The sequence below is a fragment of the Lontra canadensis genome, unplaced genomic scaffold (genome assembly GCF_010015895.1).
Source record: "Lontra canadensis isolate GAN:19392208 unplaced genomic scaffold, GSC_riverotter_1.0 scaffold8, whole genome shotgun sequence".
Classification (NCBI taxonomy): Eukaryota; Metazoa; Chordata; class Mammalia; order Carnivora; family Mustelidae; genus Lontra; species Lontra canadensis.
This window is the reverse complement of record NW_022631002.1, coordinates 18,753,922-18,769,734: the sequence shown is the minus strand read 5'-3', so window position 1 is coordinate 18,769,734 and position 15,813 is coordinate 18,753,922. Positions and strand designations below refer to the sequence as shown.

At 44.0% G+C, this 15,813-nt stretch overlaps 1 protein-coding gene across 2 annotated transcripts; it reads left to right on the top strand.

Annotated features, from left to right (window-relative positions):
- Window positions 1-1,241: 1,241 nt before the first annotated feature.
- LOC116865800 (chemokine-like factor) lies at window positions 1,242-14,050 on the top strand. Of its 2 annotated transcripts, none has more exons than XM_032854306.1 (4): window positions 1,242-1,403; window positions 5,698-5,856; window positions 10,673-10,768; window positions 13,844-14,050. In XM_032854306.1, exons 1-4 carry the CDS (start codon window positions 1,329-1,331, stop codon window positions 13,958-13,960), a joined length of 447 nt encoding a protein of 148 aa, XP_032710197.1. In that variant the 5' UTR covers window positions 1,242-1,328; the 3' UTR covers window positions 13,961-14,050. The 2 variants fall into 2 exon arrangements, with proteins under 2 accessions (XP_032710197.1, XP_032710198.1); XM_032854307.1 differs by having other exon boundaries at window positions 13,736-13,935.
- Window positions 14,051-15,813: the final 1,763 nt, after the last annotated feature.

Genomic DNA, 15,813 nt, shown 5'->3' with positions numbered 1-15,813 from the left:
GCAACAAACACCCAGCTTCTTTGCCAGTGTTATTTCCTTGTTCCTGCTTCCTTTTGCCTATAAAAGGTTTTCATTTTGTATAGCTCCTTGGAGCTCCTTTCTATCTGCTAGATTGGATGCTGCCCAAATCAAATCAATTTTTGCCCAAACTCTTAAGATGTTTAATACATCTCAGTTTATCTTTTAACAAAGGTGCAACCAATATTCCATCTGAACAAACAGCTAGGGGTGGGAAAGAAGCCTGCAAATTTCATCTGTAGTCAGGTAGCAAAAATTCGGCCCAGGAGTGAGGTAGATGGGGTCTATATAATTCAACAGGCCCAGGCCCTGAAACCTAAAAAGCTGCACTACGAACGGTGTGGGCAAGCCCATTCTACAGCTTGGGTGGAGGGGCTTCCTTCCTCTCAGGAGTGCAAGGTGCTAGCAGTCTCCTCTAGGACAGAGGAGAGGAAGTCATTTGCAAGAGGGCTCGCTCAGTCTCTGGATCTGCTACCAGAAAGCCACACCCCATCTGGTGCTTTCAATATTATCTGCCACGGACGCTGTATTATCTGCCATAAACACGCCCTCTTCAAGATTAAGTTCAACGTTTTTCTGATTCAGGATGAGGCTGTTAGTTCAGACTGTGATACCCTGGGGGCAAGGGCAGGGAATGAGGCCCAGGCCTTTGATTCAGACAGCACATAATTTAAATCTACTATGTGCCAGACCCTGGGAACCCTGCAGGGAGAGAAGTATACACAGGTAGGTCCTGGCTTTTGTGCAATTTATAGTAAAATATATTGGGTACTGATAAGTGCTGTGAAGAGGGTGATGGTGGCTGTTCTAGACGGGGTGACCACGGGAAAGCTTCTCTATGGAGTTGGTATTTGAGATGCTCATAGTCCGGGGTAACCCTGCAGCCATTCCTGAACACTCCCAATCCCTCCCTGCACCGCTCTCCAGAAGCGCTACCTGACTGGAAAGCCCTTACCTAGAGCTGGAGAGCAGTTGTTTGTGTCCGGCGGAGCAGGGCAGGGCAGCGCTAAGAAAGGCCCGCCTGCCTGTGAGGCGCCCCCCACCCATGCGACCCCTCTAGGTTCACAGAAATGCAGCAGGCGAACCCCAGAAGGCGGCAAAGTCAGAGCTGCTCAGCCCCAGTGAGGCGCATGCGCACGAGCGCCCCCCCCCCCCGTAGTGACGTACGCATGCGCACGCGAGAGCGGGAATCCTAGGAAGGTGGTTCGCAGCAGTCTTGGCAGTTGCTGTCGCCGCTCGAGGCCTGGCAGAGCTGTGCGGCGAGGAGAGGGGATGAGGGGGAGAAGTGGTGCTGCTGCAAGTCTGCAGACATGATGCCCACCCTGAAGCCGAAGCATCGCCCCTTCTGCTTCAGCGTAAAAGGCCACGTGAAGATCCTAAGGCTGGTGAGGCCGGGCCACGAGTGGGGGTGGTATTGGGGCGTGCTCAGGGGCAGCGGGGGATGGCTCTCAAGGATAAAGAGGAATCCCCTACCTTCTCTTTCAGCCTAGGCCTCCCCAGAGGCAAGGCGGTTCACGGGGCACCCTGGGGACAGAAGGAGAGAAAGAAGGCACTGTCCTGCCCTTCAGGGGTTCACAGACACATTCTTAAAGCCAAGGAAGCACGTCTGCATGAGTGGCCCCCACTTGGACCTGCACACCAGATACCCAGGTTAGCAGGCCCGGCAGTTGCGCTTGTACCCCGCACATGACAGCGGGGCTGCCGGCTTCGGGGCTTCAGGCATGCCGGGCGCACTGCAGTTAGTTCTGCACAGAGGTCTGGAGGGAATGAGCCATCATTTGAGGGAGGTGCCCTGGCTAGTTAGAGAAGTGGAGACTGTCACAGGAGAGTATGTTGAAGGAACTTGGGGGGCGGGGGAGAGGAAAAAATTTTAAAATTTTAAAGACGTGATCCCTAAAGGGGATAGAAATAGTTAAAAGCTACAGGCAAAGAGTTCCACTTAATATGAGGAAGAATTTTCTATTGGGAACGTTTCCCAAATTAAGTGGCCACATCACTTGGGAAGGCAGTACATTCCCAAACAGCGAAGGTAAAATGCACAGATAAGCACCTAGGGAGAATGCTGTAATTCGGGTGAGTGGGTAGAACAAACTGCGTACAAGGTCCCTCCCACACCAAAAGTGTGTGATTCTGAGAAATTAATGTAATAGAATTCAAAGTGTATATGAGAGGTTTAGGAAACTACTCTGGAATTCAAAGGACAGAGATTACTTTGGGTTAGGAGTAATCAGGGAAGAAGTGACTTGCAGGTCTAGAGTTTTATCCCCAGTACTGAAAGCTCTGGAAGAACAGTGGAGGAGGAATAAGATCTTGTGAGAAAGGTTTCATTTCAGACATACCAATTCCCTCAACAAACACTTAAGAGTATTTAGCTGTATTATAAGACCTGACTTAGGCCTTGGAACAACAAAGACAACCAAGACAGAAGTCCCTGACTCATGGAGTTCTTCAGGTTAGTCAAAGAGACAGACCTATGAGCAGATAGCTATAAAATACATGATAAGATGGGGATAGGCCAAGGAGTGAGACATTTAACCAAGCACAAGAGAAGGAGAGGTATCAGGAAACTTCCTAGAGGAACAGGAGTGGGGTCTGAAGGGCAGCCATGAGCTGCCATGAGCAAAGACATGAGGGGGAAAAAAAAAACAGCATGATTTTTGCAGCAAGTTTTAACAAGATAGGTGTTGCCTTATTTTTTTTTTTTCATTCAAGAAATACTTATTGAAAGCTTACCATGTTCCAGGCACTGTTCTAGGCTCTGAGGAGATATCAGTGAACAAAGCAAAGATCCCTAGTCCTCATGGAGGTTACATATTGGGTTGGGAAGGCAGTGGAGACAAATAGTAAACACAGTAAATAAATGATGCAGTATTGTAAAAAGTTGTACGTGCTATGAAACAGGAAAAAAAGCCAAGGAAAGGAGTGTAAGGAGAGGAAGGTTGCAGGCTCCAGTAATAGAGTGGTCAGGTTAGGCCTTGTTGAGATGATAATTTAGCAAAGAGTTGAGTGAGGCTAGGGAGTTAGTTATGAGAATATCTGGAGGAGAAGGGTTTAAAAAAGGAACATCCATTACAGTGGCCCTATGACAGGAATGTACCTGAAGGGTTCACGAAAAAGCAAGGAAAGCAGTATGGCAGGAGTGGAGTGACTAGGGACACAGTGATAGATGAGGAAGGTTGTATATGATCTGACTAACATTTAAAAAAAAAATAGACCAGCTGCTATGTTGACAATGGATTGGTCAGAGAGACAGGAGGGTATTGCTGCAATGGTAAGGGTAGAACCAAGAGACCAGTTAGAGCTATTGCAGTAATCTGGACAATGAGGATAGCGGCTCAGACCAGGGTGTTGGCACAGTATGCTACAGGAAGTGATCATATTTGGGATATAGTTTGAAAGTAGCCCCAATATGATTTGCTGATGAGCCAGGTATGATGTAAGAAAAAGAGAGGAGTCAGGATAACTCCAAAGTCTTTGGCCTAAGCACTGGAAGGGTGGAGTTGCCACTGAAAGCCTGTGGGTAAGGCGACTGTAGGAGGAGGATCAGAAGTTCAATTTGAGAATTAAACATTGGACTTATCCTGTGAGAGGTAGGCTCTATTCTAAAGACCACAGGAAGCCACTGAGAAGTGCATTTGCATTTTAGATATTATACTATAATACCTTTGTCATGGTAGTTCAGGGAAAATTCTGAAGGTTAGTAGCTGTAGGGACGAAGAGGAGGGAGTGGTTTCCCAAGATGGTTAGCATTAGATCAGCAGGACCTGACGATTGATCAATTGTGGGGAGTATTAGGAGCACTGATAATAGGTTTCTAGGGTGGGTGATAAGATAGGTGGTGGTATCACCAGTTAAGATAATGCATACAGGAGGAATGGGCAAGACAAGTTCAGTTTTGGATACGGTGAATTTGAGATTCCTATAGGTATTCAGATAGAGATGGCAAATGGCTATTTACATGTGAGATGTTAAGGAATGACCTCCAATAGGAACCCACATTCATCGATTGGGTGGTGAACAGAATCTAAAGGAATGCCAGTGTTTTTAAAGGATGGGTAAAAGGAGAGAAGCCCACCAAGGGAGAATAGTTGCAGAGTTTATAAGAAGTAGGAAAAGTGACATGCAAGCCAAAGGAGTAGAAAAATAGGAAAAAGACAGCCAATGGCAATTAAGCCATGGGGGTCCAACAGCATAAGAACTAAAAAATGTTCATTAAATTCAGTAATTCTGAAATCACTGATAATCTGAGCAAAAGCAGTTTCCATAAAGTGGTGAAGAAATGTCTGAGATATTAGTGGGATATTTAAAAGAGAACTGGAGACAAAGCCTAAGAGTAATGATAGAAGAGCTGTAAATAACGGATTGGGGGGAGAATTCAGTATGACTCAAATCATAGGAACTTATCAGAAAATGAATTAATCACCAGTGTCAAATTCCATGGTGTAGAAAGTTTACAGAAGATGGGGGCTGAAAAAGTGACCCAAGATTTCATAATCCATGAACTCAAGACTGTGGTTCAATAGAGTAAATCAAGCGCTTTGAGGTGAAATGTTGCTAATTGTAATTATATTAACTATAAAGAATGGCTTATTTAGTTACTGGTTATATATTTGCTACATAATCAAACTGATCAATTTAGAAGTTCAAAGGTAGGCTATTTTTGTACTAATAAAGTAATTGAAAGAATCATGAATAAGTAGCCCATAGAGATTTAAGGTTAAAAAGAGCATGTAGACACTACTAGCTGACAGACTGATCATAAAAAGTCTAGCCAGGGAAAACTCTTGACAAAACCACTTTCCAAGAACATAGAGACTTTGGATAGAGCTGTAACATGACAGCTCCTAAAAATATGACATTGACCAACTCACTGGAACCTATCAGCTTATTTTTCCTTTAGGTCACTTAACATTCCTGTGTTTTATATCTTCATTAGTAAATGAGAGTGGATTGACTAATAATTTTCAGGGTTTTTTTTTTTTTACTTAAAATATTCATCAATTCTGATTGCATTCTATTTAGGTTAGAGAAAATATGTAAAAAGTGAAGCATCAGAAATGTTGGGAGTTTTTTTTTTTCCTTTGTTCCCCCACAGTGTTTTTCAGAGAATTGTTTTTCTCTAACAATTTATTGTAAACTTTTCTCCGATAGTTTTCATGGCAACATCCTAAGTTTAAGTTTGATAGTAGATTCCAAATTGCTAAGAGTTAAGGCATGCTGAGCGGATGATAAGGAATTATAGCTGTCAGTATACAGACGTTTTTGAGAAGAACCTATAGGGAAAAATAGAAAACAGGAGTTTTTGTGGGGAGCAGGGTGAATGGAAGGGATGCATTTGTGTGCTTTAGGAGAAGACGACTTGGATATGTTTATAGTATGATGGGGAAAGGAGCCAGTGAGGAGAGATTGAAGGTCTGAGAGAAAAAAGAAGATATGTAGTGGAAAAAGATTAAGGGAACAGATGGTATTAGTTGTACAACTGGAATAAAGAGAGGGACACCTGGTTCTCTAAAACATAAAGAGAAGGCAATATCCATACATTGTAGTAATTCCTCTTTTAGGTGTATGTATATGTGGCCTAAACCCATTTATTTAGTTACTTTAGAAATGATCATTTTTATAGCTTAAACTTGCATTCAGTAATGGTTGACTAAATCATGTTTTTTCTAATCCTTACAGGCGCTAAGTGTGACATCCATGACCTTTTTTATCATTGGACAAGCCCCTGAACCATACATTGTCATCACTGGATTTGAAGTTACTGTTATTTTCTTTTTCATAATTTTATATATACTGAGACTTGATCGATTAATAGCCTGTTTATTTTGGCCTTTGCTTGTAAGTGTTCAGTTTTATTGTTAAAATTAACTGCTTTTTTTCCTGTCATAGTGAGACATTTTAATAAGCTATTCTTTAGTTTTCTTAAGCCTTTAAGGAATGTCTGATAGGCTTAGGAAGGAGGAACTCTACCCACTGCTACCATGTCCTGTGTTGTCGCTTAAGAACCACAGAGGATAAAGTCTCCTCTGAGCTCCCACCTACCAGTAGGTGGGACTGACTCTTCTATTAGAAGTCACTTAAGTGTTGATTTTCTAAAGAAATTTAAATTTAAGATCATGGCTAAGAAAGTTATAGAGCATTCTTAATCCTCACCTCCCTTTTAAGTACATGTTGGTATGGCCTCAAAATGGGGGAAAGAGATGGAGGCAGATACACAAGTATCCACATCTTGCACATCCCTGATCACTAATGGAAAAGCGAAATAATCTGGGAGGCTGAATAAAGCACAATGTTATCTTACTTAAGAATGTCTATAATCATCAATGCTAATTTATTTAGTGCCATATGAACTTCACCTGCCATACTTCTAGCACTGAGAATAGCTGCCCAGCAAAGTGCCTAAATGATTCTGGAAACTGTCAAAATAGGCAAGTTCAAGATGCTTGTTAAGGTGTACGTGTCCCTTCAGCCCGGACTACTCTCCTGTTCTAGGAAAAACCGAGTGGCTTTACCTCTCTCTCTTCTTTCAAGTTTTACCTCTGGTATCCTGTCTCTGTAGGTCTCCCTGCTAAAACCTGTGCTGCCCTTCCCATTTTTGGCTGGACTGGTAGCTGCACTTAAGTCTTCCTGGCTGCACTTGTCTCATCCTCCTGGGTTCCAAGGTGCTGATATCCAAGCTGATAACCCCTATTAAGGAGAGAAGACTTTAGAGCTTTAAGCATGCCTTCAAGTGGTACCTTCTAGAACCACCTTTGAAGGCCAATCAAGCTAATCACAAGCTGAAAAAAGTCCCAAAGGAGAAAGCTGGGAAATAGGATCTTCATAGCAACTCTCCAAACTCCTACTTGATCACAGTTTTAGAGCTGGACCTGACTGGAGGGTATCCTAGGGAAAAAGGTCACAATATCTTCATCCGTGGGCCCTCAGAGTACACAGTATTATTTAGTAGCAGAAAGGTCTAAGTGAAATTATTCCAGGGTTTTCTTCAAGGACATGAGAAGCATGGTCCATATCCCCTTTACTCAGGAAGTTGTATAGTTGCTCTTCACACTCTGCTTTCCAAGGTTAATTAAAACTAATACATTTTAGTATTTTTTTTTCTCCAAACTATATTCTCTGGAGCTTATTACAGGTCCCTGTGATAAACTTGAAGTCCTAAGTGTAACAGAATACACCAGGAGAGAGGGTGGCCTATGTGTAGACTGAAATTTAGTCTCCAGATCTCTGAGGATCAAACTTTGCTGATATTGTAATCTCTGAGAAATGGTGCCATAAGGCTAACTATTCCATTATGAAACCCAGATTCTTCTCTGCTTTTGATCTAGCATAATGATTTATTCAGCAGGTGTTCAGTGTCTGCTAATCCCAGCTTCCATAATGGGTTCTTTGATAAAACACAAATCTTATACCTGTGGAATTTTCAGGGAAGCAAGAGAGAGGAGCAATTCAGTGTAATAGGTGCTGGGATAGATGCATACCCAGGATAGTGTGGAGGCACGGGGGCCGGGGGGGGGGGGGGGGGGGCAAGAATGGAAGCTTGGGAGGCAGTAGGAGGTCAGAGCAGGCAAGGCTTTATATGCCCTGGATTTTAAACCAACACCACTGAAAGCTTTTAAAGGATTTTTAAGTAGGAGAGTGACATGAGCAGCTTACAATTTAGGAAATTGCTGGTGCCAGTGTCAATAATGACTTAAAGAGGAGCAAAACTAGAGGTAGGTCTCAGAGATCACTTCAAACGTTGTTCTGTAATCCAGGCGTGAAAATTATAAAGGCCTGAACTATGGTCCTAACAGTAACTACAGAGAAAGGGGTTACTGGGGTAGAATTGATAGGACTAAGTAAATAAGAATTAAGATTGCCTGCATTTCAATATCTGGAGACGATATTGAGGTAGGAAGTACAAAGAGGACTATGTTTAAGGAAGGGCCAGAGAGAGGAATGCAGTAAGTTCAATCTGAATAAAATGCTAGGTTTTAGTTGCTTATGGAATATTCAGATAGAAATGTTCAGAACAGGTCTGAAGCTCAGGAGAGTGAGGAGTTAAAGCTGCAGCTTTGGAAGTCATCACCTTGTCATGGCAGACGAGCTCTAGGACTGGCCTAAATGGTGCGGAGAAAATAGAGAGCAAGCTGAAGGTAAAACTGGGAAATGCCAATATACGGGGTGAAAATGAGGAAGAGCCAGAGAAAGGCAGGAGAGAGAACGCAAGGGAGACCTGTGTCACAGAAGGTAAGAGAGGAAAGCATCTCAGAAAGGAGTGGTGAATGCTGTCACATGTAAACAGAACAAAAATAAGTCCTGGAAAAAATATATATTCCTAGGCTGTGTTACCAGAGGCCCCTTTACCAGAGTGGTGTGCCTCTCAAGTGGACAGGTAACCGGAAAGCTGAAGGAATGGTGAGCCTGAGCAGGGCAAGAGAGACAACTGTAATCCAAGGAGCCACAGAGGAAAGCTGGCCAGGGACAAAGAAGGGTTAGAAACACACAGTAAGGTTCCTGCAGAGTGGTGAAGGGAATGGGAGCCAGAGCACAGCTCTGGAGAAGCTGTCTGGGGCTCTCCTACTGTGACAGAAGTGAAGGACACAAAGAGGGCTGACGATTTCAATTAATGGGCCGGTGGGGAAAAATAACTTCTGCCTCAGGGCCACTGCCTTCACTGATGAGGAAAGGGCGTGGTCATCCACATTCAGATTTATTATTGTGGTTATCACTGTCCCAAAGCTGCAGTAACTGACAGTCTGTAAAACAGGCTGCTCTGTTTCCCTCAAGTATTCCAATGACTGAAAGCACAGTGAGTCAACCCAGGGCTTTGCAGTGGTATCCAAGTACAGGCTCAAAATTTCTTGAAATCTCCTTTCTTTTTTTTTTTCCTTTTTTTTTTTAATTTGTTTTGTTTTTGTTTTGTTTTGTTTTGTTTTTTTGTATTAACATTCTATTCCATGGTATACTGATGTTTGGTTTTCATTATAAAAACAATGTTTAAATGCCCATTAAGGGTCACTGATATCGGGGCACCTGGGTGGTTCAGCTGGTTAAGCATCTGCCTTCAGCTCAGGTCTTGATCCCAGGGTCCTGGAATCAAGCACCGCATCCAGCTTCCCGCTCAGTGGGAACATGCTTCTCCCTCTCCCTCTGCCTACTGCTCTCCCTGCTTGTGCTCTCTGTCAAATAAATAAATAAAATCTTTTTTTTTAAAGGGGGTGGTCACTGATACTTTGGGACAGGTGCATCCTTTTCTTTCCTTAGTTCTCTGTACTCCCTAGAACACCATTTTTGCCTAAAGCCATTCATATACACTTAACTGAATTAATCGCATGAGGCAGGGCTGTCTGAAGTAGAGGTGTGGCTTCCCTTGAAGCAGAGGAAAATACCCAACACAGAGGAACATTAACCTAGGATAGCCTCAATGTTTCTTGCAAATGAGAAATATTTCTTCCTAGGTGCATCTAATCTTTCCTGTCTCCACTGAACCTCTTCCTATTTTTTTAAAGATTTTATTTATTTATTTGACACAGAGAGATCACAAGTAGGCAGAGAGGCAGGCAGAAGCGGGGGGGGGGGGGCGCGGGGAAGCAGGCTCCCTGCTGAGCAGAGAGCCCGATATGGGGCTCCATCCCAGGACCCTGGGATCATGACCTGAGCTGAAGGCAGAGGCTTAACCCACTGAGCCATCCAGGCACCCCCCCATTTTTTTTTTTTAATAACCACATGTCTAAGTTACCAGGAGTTTGAAGTCTGATATTTCTGTTAACAATACCTTCCTGCCTCCAGAGTTATCTGCAAACAGATATAAACCACTCCAGAATAAAGATGATTTACCTCTCTCACGCTATACAACCATTCATAATGTAAGCTGCAGCCCTTAAAGCCATTGTTCAGAAGGCAAATGTCCTGTTTCTAGAAATTATTAGATGAGTCACCTTGTCAGAAAATAATAGTATAATCAGTCAGCCTACATACAGATGTAGGAAAGTTTTTTCCTGAAAATTATCATTTTCTGCCAAATGTGTGCAGCTTTTTATTAATTGCATTTTAGTAACACTATAAAGTTGTTTGATTTACAGTGTGATCTACTCCACATAGTCTGTTAGCATTCTGAATTTCCAGTGTACCACTCTATCATAAACCTTCCACATAATACATCCTGCATTCCCAACCAGATGTGTTCTCCCTCCAACTGTATTTAAATAGAAAAGAAATAAGCCTAAGTGTAAATGATTGGTATATCATAGTATCATAGATTAAGAGAAACACTAGGCATCACTGTAGACCAAACATAATATAGGTGTCCTCTTACTATGGCAATTGGATTTAAAAAAAAAAAAACTCACTAAATTTGTTTAATAAAATGGAACTTTCGGGCACCTGGGTGGCTCTGTTAGTTAAGCCACTGCCTTCGGCTCTGGTCATGATCCCAGAGTGCCAGGATCGAGTCCCACATCAGGCTCCAGCTCCACAGGGAGTCTGCTTCTCCCTCTGACCTTCTCCCCTCTCATGCTCTCTCTGTCTCTCTCTCAAATAAATAAATAAAATCCTTAAAAAGAATAAATTAAAAAATGTTTTTAAATGGAACTTTCAAAATCTATAGGCAGCAGATTCTTTTTTTGTGTGTGTGATCTTCATAGAAAGTTGACATTTCTATTCTGTGTTTTAGGATATCCTCAACTCAGTAATAGCAGCAATATTCATGGTAATTATATCTGTGTTGGCACTGTTACCAGAAACCACAAGAGTTATAGCCCTTGGAGGGGTAAGTGGAGATCTTTCTGATTTCTTGCTTTAGGTTTGATTGGTATTCAAGCTTACTTGAAAAACAGATATAATAACAGGAATCTATACTATACTCATCCTTGTGTCTCCTAGGCCAGTATATGGTTCCTAGTGGCTTAATATTTCTTATGTGAGTACATGCCCTGATAAACCTGAAGGAATATGATTTCATCCTAAAACGGAAGTTAACTAAATAGTATTTCCCGTATGTTCCACATCGATATGTAGAGCTGGACTAGACTGAGAAAAGTTACTGGAATCTGTTACACTTAGCTCTGAGAAACCTGATGGCAAGCAAAAGACTACAGATGAGTTTCATAGTGCTGGCTTTTAAGGAAAAGGATACATACCATTTGTTAAGGTGAGACAGATGGCTCTGAGCTCAGTTATTCTTTGTCCAGACCTTTCTTCAGATGGAATATAATACAAGATGTCTCGTGAAAAGGTTGTAGGAAATCTTATAAGAAAAGGATTTATTTTGAACGTTGCTTGAAGAGAAGCAAGCCAGTTTAATCAGAATTTATCCTGGAAGGCAAGCCAAAATAAATAAGAGTCAAATAATTGAGTTTTAGTGCCATCTGATATACTTCTGAGATTTTTTATAGGAGGCTCAGAATTGTTTGGCTTTTCTAGATTCTTAGCTAGAGATGTGAATACGAAAGACCTTTTTTTTTTTTTTTTTAAATCGGAAAGTTCTTAAATAAATCTCCCTCCTGCTTCCTTGTCTTTCCATAGTATGGGCCTCTTGGGAGAACTAACCATTCTCAGACAGCCATGTATGTCACAATCCATGGTTTTTCATCTCCTTACAAAGACCCAAGCAACTTCATGAGGGATGAGAATTATTCTAGAAATGAGATAATGCTGTAACAGCAATTTCCTCCAATTATCTTTAAAGATAATCTTATCCCGTGGCTCAGTCAGTTAAGCATCCAACTCTTGGTTTTGGCTCAGGTCATGATCTCAGGGTCCTGGGGTGGAGTCCTCAGTCAGGCTCCACACCCGGCGGAGAGTCTGCTCGAGAAGTCTCTTGGTCTCCCTCTACCCCATCCCCCCTAAAATAAATATTTTTTTAAACTTTTAAACAAACAAAAACGATAATCTTAACCCTCTTCTATGGAGAAAGAGGGACAAGGCATGGGACTTACAGTTGACCCTTGAATAACATCGGCTCCCCACATAGCTGAAACTTTTTTAGAACTCTGAGTTCCCACAAGCTTAACGACTAATAGCCTACTGTTGACAAGAAGCACCAAAAACATAAACAGTTAGCACATATTTTCTGTATCATATGTATTATATACTGTATCTTACAACAAAGTAAGCTAAAGAAAATGCTAAGAAAATCATGAGGAGAAAATACATTTACAGTACTGTACTACTATATTTATCAGAAAAAAGTCCATACGTAAGTGGACCTATGCAGTTCAAACCCATGTTGTTCAAAAGTCACCTGGACCTTTATTCACTTATTCATTCACTGACCCAGTGTTTACAAAGGCGCACTTCAGTAGATGCTGACAGAGTATAGAGTTGTGCTGGCCGATGCCATAGCCACTAGCTACATGTGGCTACTGAGCCCTGGAAGTGTAGCTGGTCGAACTGAGATGAGCTATACATGTAAAATACACGATGGATTTCAAAGACTTACCCCCAAAATGTATATTATTTCATAATAACTTTATTATATTGATGACATGTTAAAATTATACTTTGGATATACTAGGCTAAACAAAATATGTTGTTAAAATTAATTTCATTTATTTTTCCTTTCTTTTTTTTTTAAGATTTTATTTATTTATTTGACAGAGAGAGAGAGAGAGACAGTGAGAGAGGGTACACAAGCAGGGGAAGTAGGAGAGGGAGAAGAAGGCTTCCCACTGAGCAGGATGCCGAATGTGTGGCTTGATCCCAGGATGCTGGGATCATGACCTGAGCCGAAGGCAGATGCTTAATGACTGAGCCACTCAGGCGCCCCTTGTTTTTTTCTTTTTAATGTGGCTATTAGAAAAAATTATGTGGCTTACATTGGTGCTCATATTCTGTTTCTTTTGGACAGCACTGGGCTAGAACATGAGCCTGCCCTATCCTCAAATTGCTTAGAGCCGAATACAGGGAAGAGAAGTGTAAACAGCTGTATATAAGCTATTGACAGAGTACTTCAGGGCACAGAAAAGAGGAAGCAACTACCTCGCTCTGGCAGTGGAAATGCAGTTTGCCAGGAATAAAGGGGAGACGAGGGGGGTGGTTCCAGGTAGAGAAACCAGCAACACGCAGAGTACCAGAGTCATGGAAGGGCAGGAAGTACTCAGTGTGGTCAGAAGCTAAGAAGCTGAGTTTGAGATTCAGCATGGAAAATGGTGTGGTGTCTAGAGCCAAGGGGCCAGACTTCCTGGCCATTGGATGGAACTGACCAAATAGCACGCAAGGAATGGTATCCCTCTTTTCCAGCCCAGGTGCCAGCTCTCAAACAGCCATCACAGTACCTAAAGACCAAGCTCTAGTTTACTCCCTTTACCTTTTTTTTTTTTTCTCCCCCTGAGGCCTATTTAGAATCCCACCCTTTAAGCAGATGTAGCCCAGCCTTAAGAGTTCACTCTGGATCATCTTAACCACTCCAGTTCTCTAAAGTGCGTGTCACAGCTACTGTTGCATTGGTTTAATCTTGAGCTGCTGTTACCTTTGGCCCTCGAGCCGAGTCTGTAGGAAGAAAGGCAACTGAACATTGGGGTGGCAATGTTGATTGATAACTAGATACCTTCGGTAGGGCTTTAAATCATACATGCGGGAGCAAGTTAAGAGATCCAGACAAGTCTTTGTTTCAGAGCCCACACCCCTTCAATATTATTTCTGCTCACCTGAGTTACCTTTTCCCTTTTTTTAGGCAGGTATTGGGAAAACGTGGGCATGAGAATGAAATAATCTCTGAAGTCTCTTCCCCTTTCAGTATCAGGTGGAAGCAAGAGAGGAAGCCGGGGGGCAGACCACTTAAAACCTGTGAGTGACTGAGGTCCAGAACGTGGCCACAGCAGTGACAAAGTGTCTTCGTTTCCAGGTGTTTGGACTCCTGGCGGGAGTGTGCTGTATTGCGGACGGGGTCCTTATTTACCGGAAGCTTCTATTTAATCCAAGTGGTCCTTATCAGAAACAGGCTATTCATGACAAAATATAAGTTTTGTAATTTTATATTACTCTTTAGTTGATGCTAAGTATTAAGTATATTAAATGTATTTATTCCTCCACATATTTCCTGTGATTGTTCTCATTTTAATCTCAATATGGGAACTGGAAGAAGAGATGTGGGAACTCTGTACCCAGCGCTCACCCATATCGTCATTTCCAAGCCAGCACTGATCCTGATCTGATTGGGTTTGCCTCCTCCTGGGCCTGGGTGGCAGAGAAGAATGCACCCAGACCACCCTAAATGGGCTCCAGAGCCCCCTTCCTGGTTGGCTGGCAGCGCGGAGGGGTGGGGTTGCAGGGAAAATGAGTTCCCAGGCTAGGCAGTGGCATCGCATCCCAAATGGCGATGAAGGTGGCTGGAGGGCCTGGTTTGTCGGCGGGGCACAGAGCTGGGTGCGCGCGAGGGCCGGGGGGCCAGCAGCCGTTGGGGCACGCCGCTGGTTCCCAGGGGCCAGCCTGCCGGTGGCGGCAGGCTCCCAGCAGCAGGGCCTGCCTGACACAGCCAGGCCCCCGGGGCCCACCATGGATGCCAAAACCACCAGGACCCCCACAGGGAGCTTGCAACAGAAGCAGCGTCCCGCAGGTCCAGGGGCTGCCACAGCTCCGGGGACACGCTCACGCTCAGCTCCCGCACGCCCAGGGGCTGCCCCAGCTGCGGGCACACCCTCACGGCCAGTGTCTGCCCCAGCTCCGGGGACACCCTCACGCCCAGGGTCTGCCCCAGCTCCGGGGACACCCTCACGCCCAGGGTCTGCCGCAGCTCCGGGGACACCCTCACGCCCAGGGTCTGCCGCAGCTCCGGGGACACCCTCACGCTCAGCTCCTGCACGCCCAGCGGCTCCCGCACGCCCAGGGGCTGCCGCAGCTCCAGGAAAACCTGCACGCCCTTCGGCTCCCGCACGCCCAGGGGCTCCCGCACGCCCAGGGGCTCCCGCACGCCCAGGGGCTCCCGCAGCTCCCGGGACACGGGCACGCCCAGAGGCTCCCGCAGCTCCGGGGACACCCGCACGCTCAGGGCCCTCCGCGCAACCCAAGAACGTAGCACCCGTTGCGCCAAAAGATGCAACATCAACACCCACCCAGCCACCGCAGGTGCCCAAGAGCGAAGCTGAGAAGGCCGCCATGCAAAAGCGTGCGGAAGGACGGGCCCTGGTCCCAGTCAAATTCAGGGACAGCTTCAAGCGTTTTTTCTTCACGCCCACGGGAATGATGAAGGTCATAAGGCTGGTGAGCAGAGATAGCTGGTGATGCAGGGTGGGTGTGGCCTTGGGGAATCCCAGGGGACGCCGCGTCTGGAAAACTTCCCTACTTCCCTTTGCCAGCCAGTTTGTTCTGCCCCATCTCTCCTCCCTTCTCCCTTGCCCCTCCCCACGCTCTACCCGGATTACTAAACCAGCGCTGGTTTTCCTGCCTTTGTATTTCTCAGGTTTTCCCTCACAAAGGGAATTAGGGAAGCAGAGAGAGTAAGAGCTGAAACGTATAAATTAACAAACAAAAATAACAGAATTGACCCGAATTGACAAACCAATGGCTAGTATAATATGAAAAAAGACTGAAGAGAGAACATGTATTTAAAGTTAAGACACCAGACAGGGAAAATAATCACAAAGGATGAAGAAACTGAGAGGATCCCCAAGAGTACTTTACAAAACAAATAAACCTGACTACCTGAAAGAAACAGTTTATTTTCTAGGAAAATATAATTACCAAAACTGACCCCAGGATAGAGAAAACCCTAACCAGACCAACGTAAACACAGAAGAAAGTAAGAACTAATCAAATGAGTATCTTTCAAAAATATATAAGGGACAGTCTTTTTTACACATTAACTCTTTCAATCTT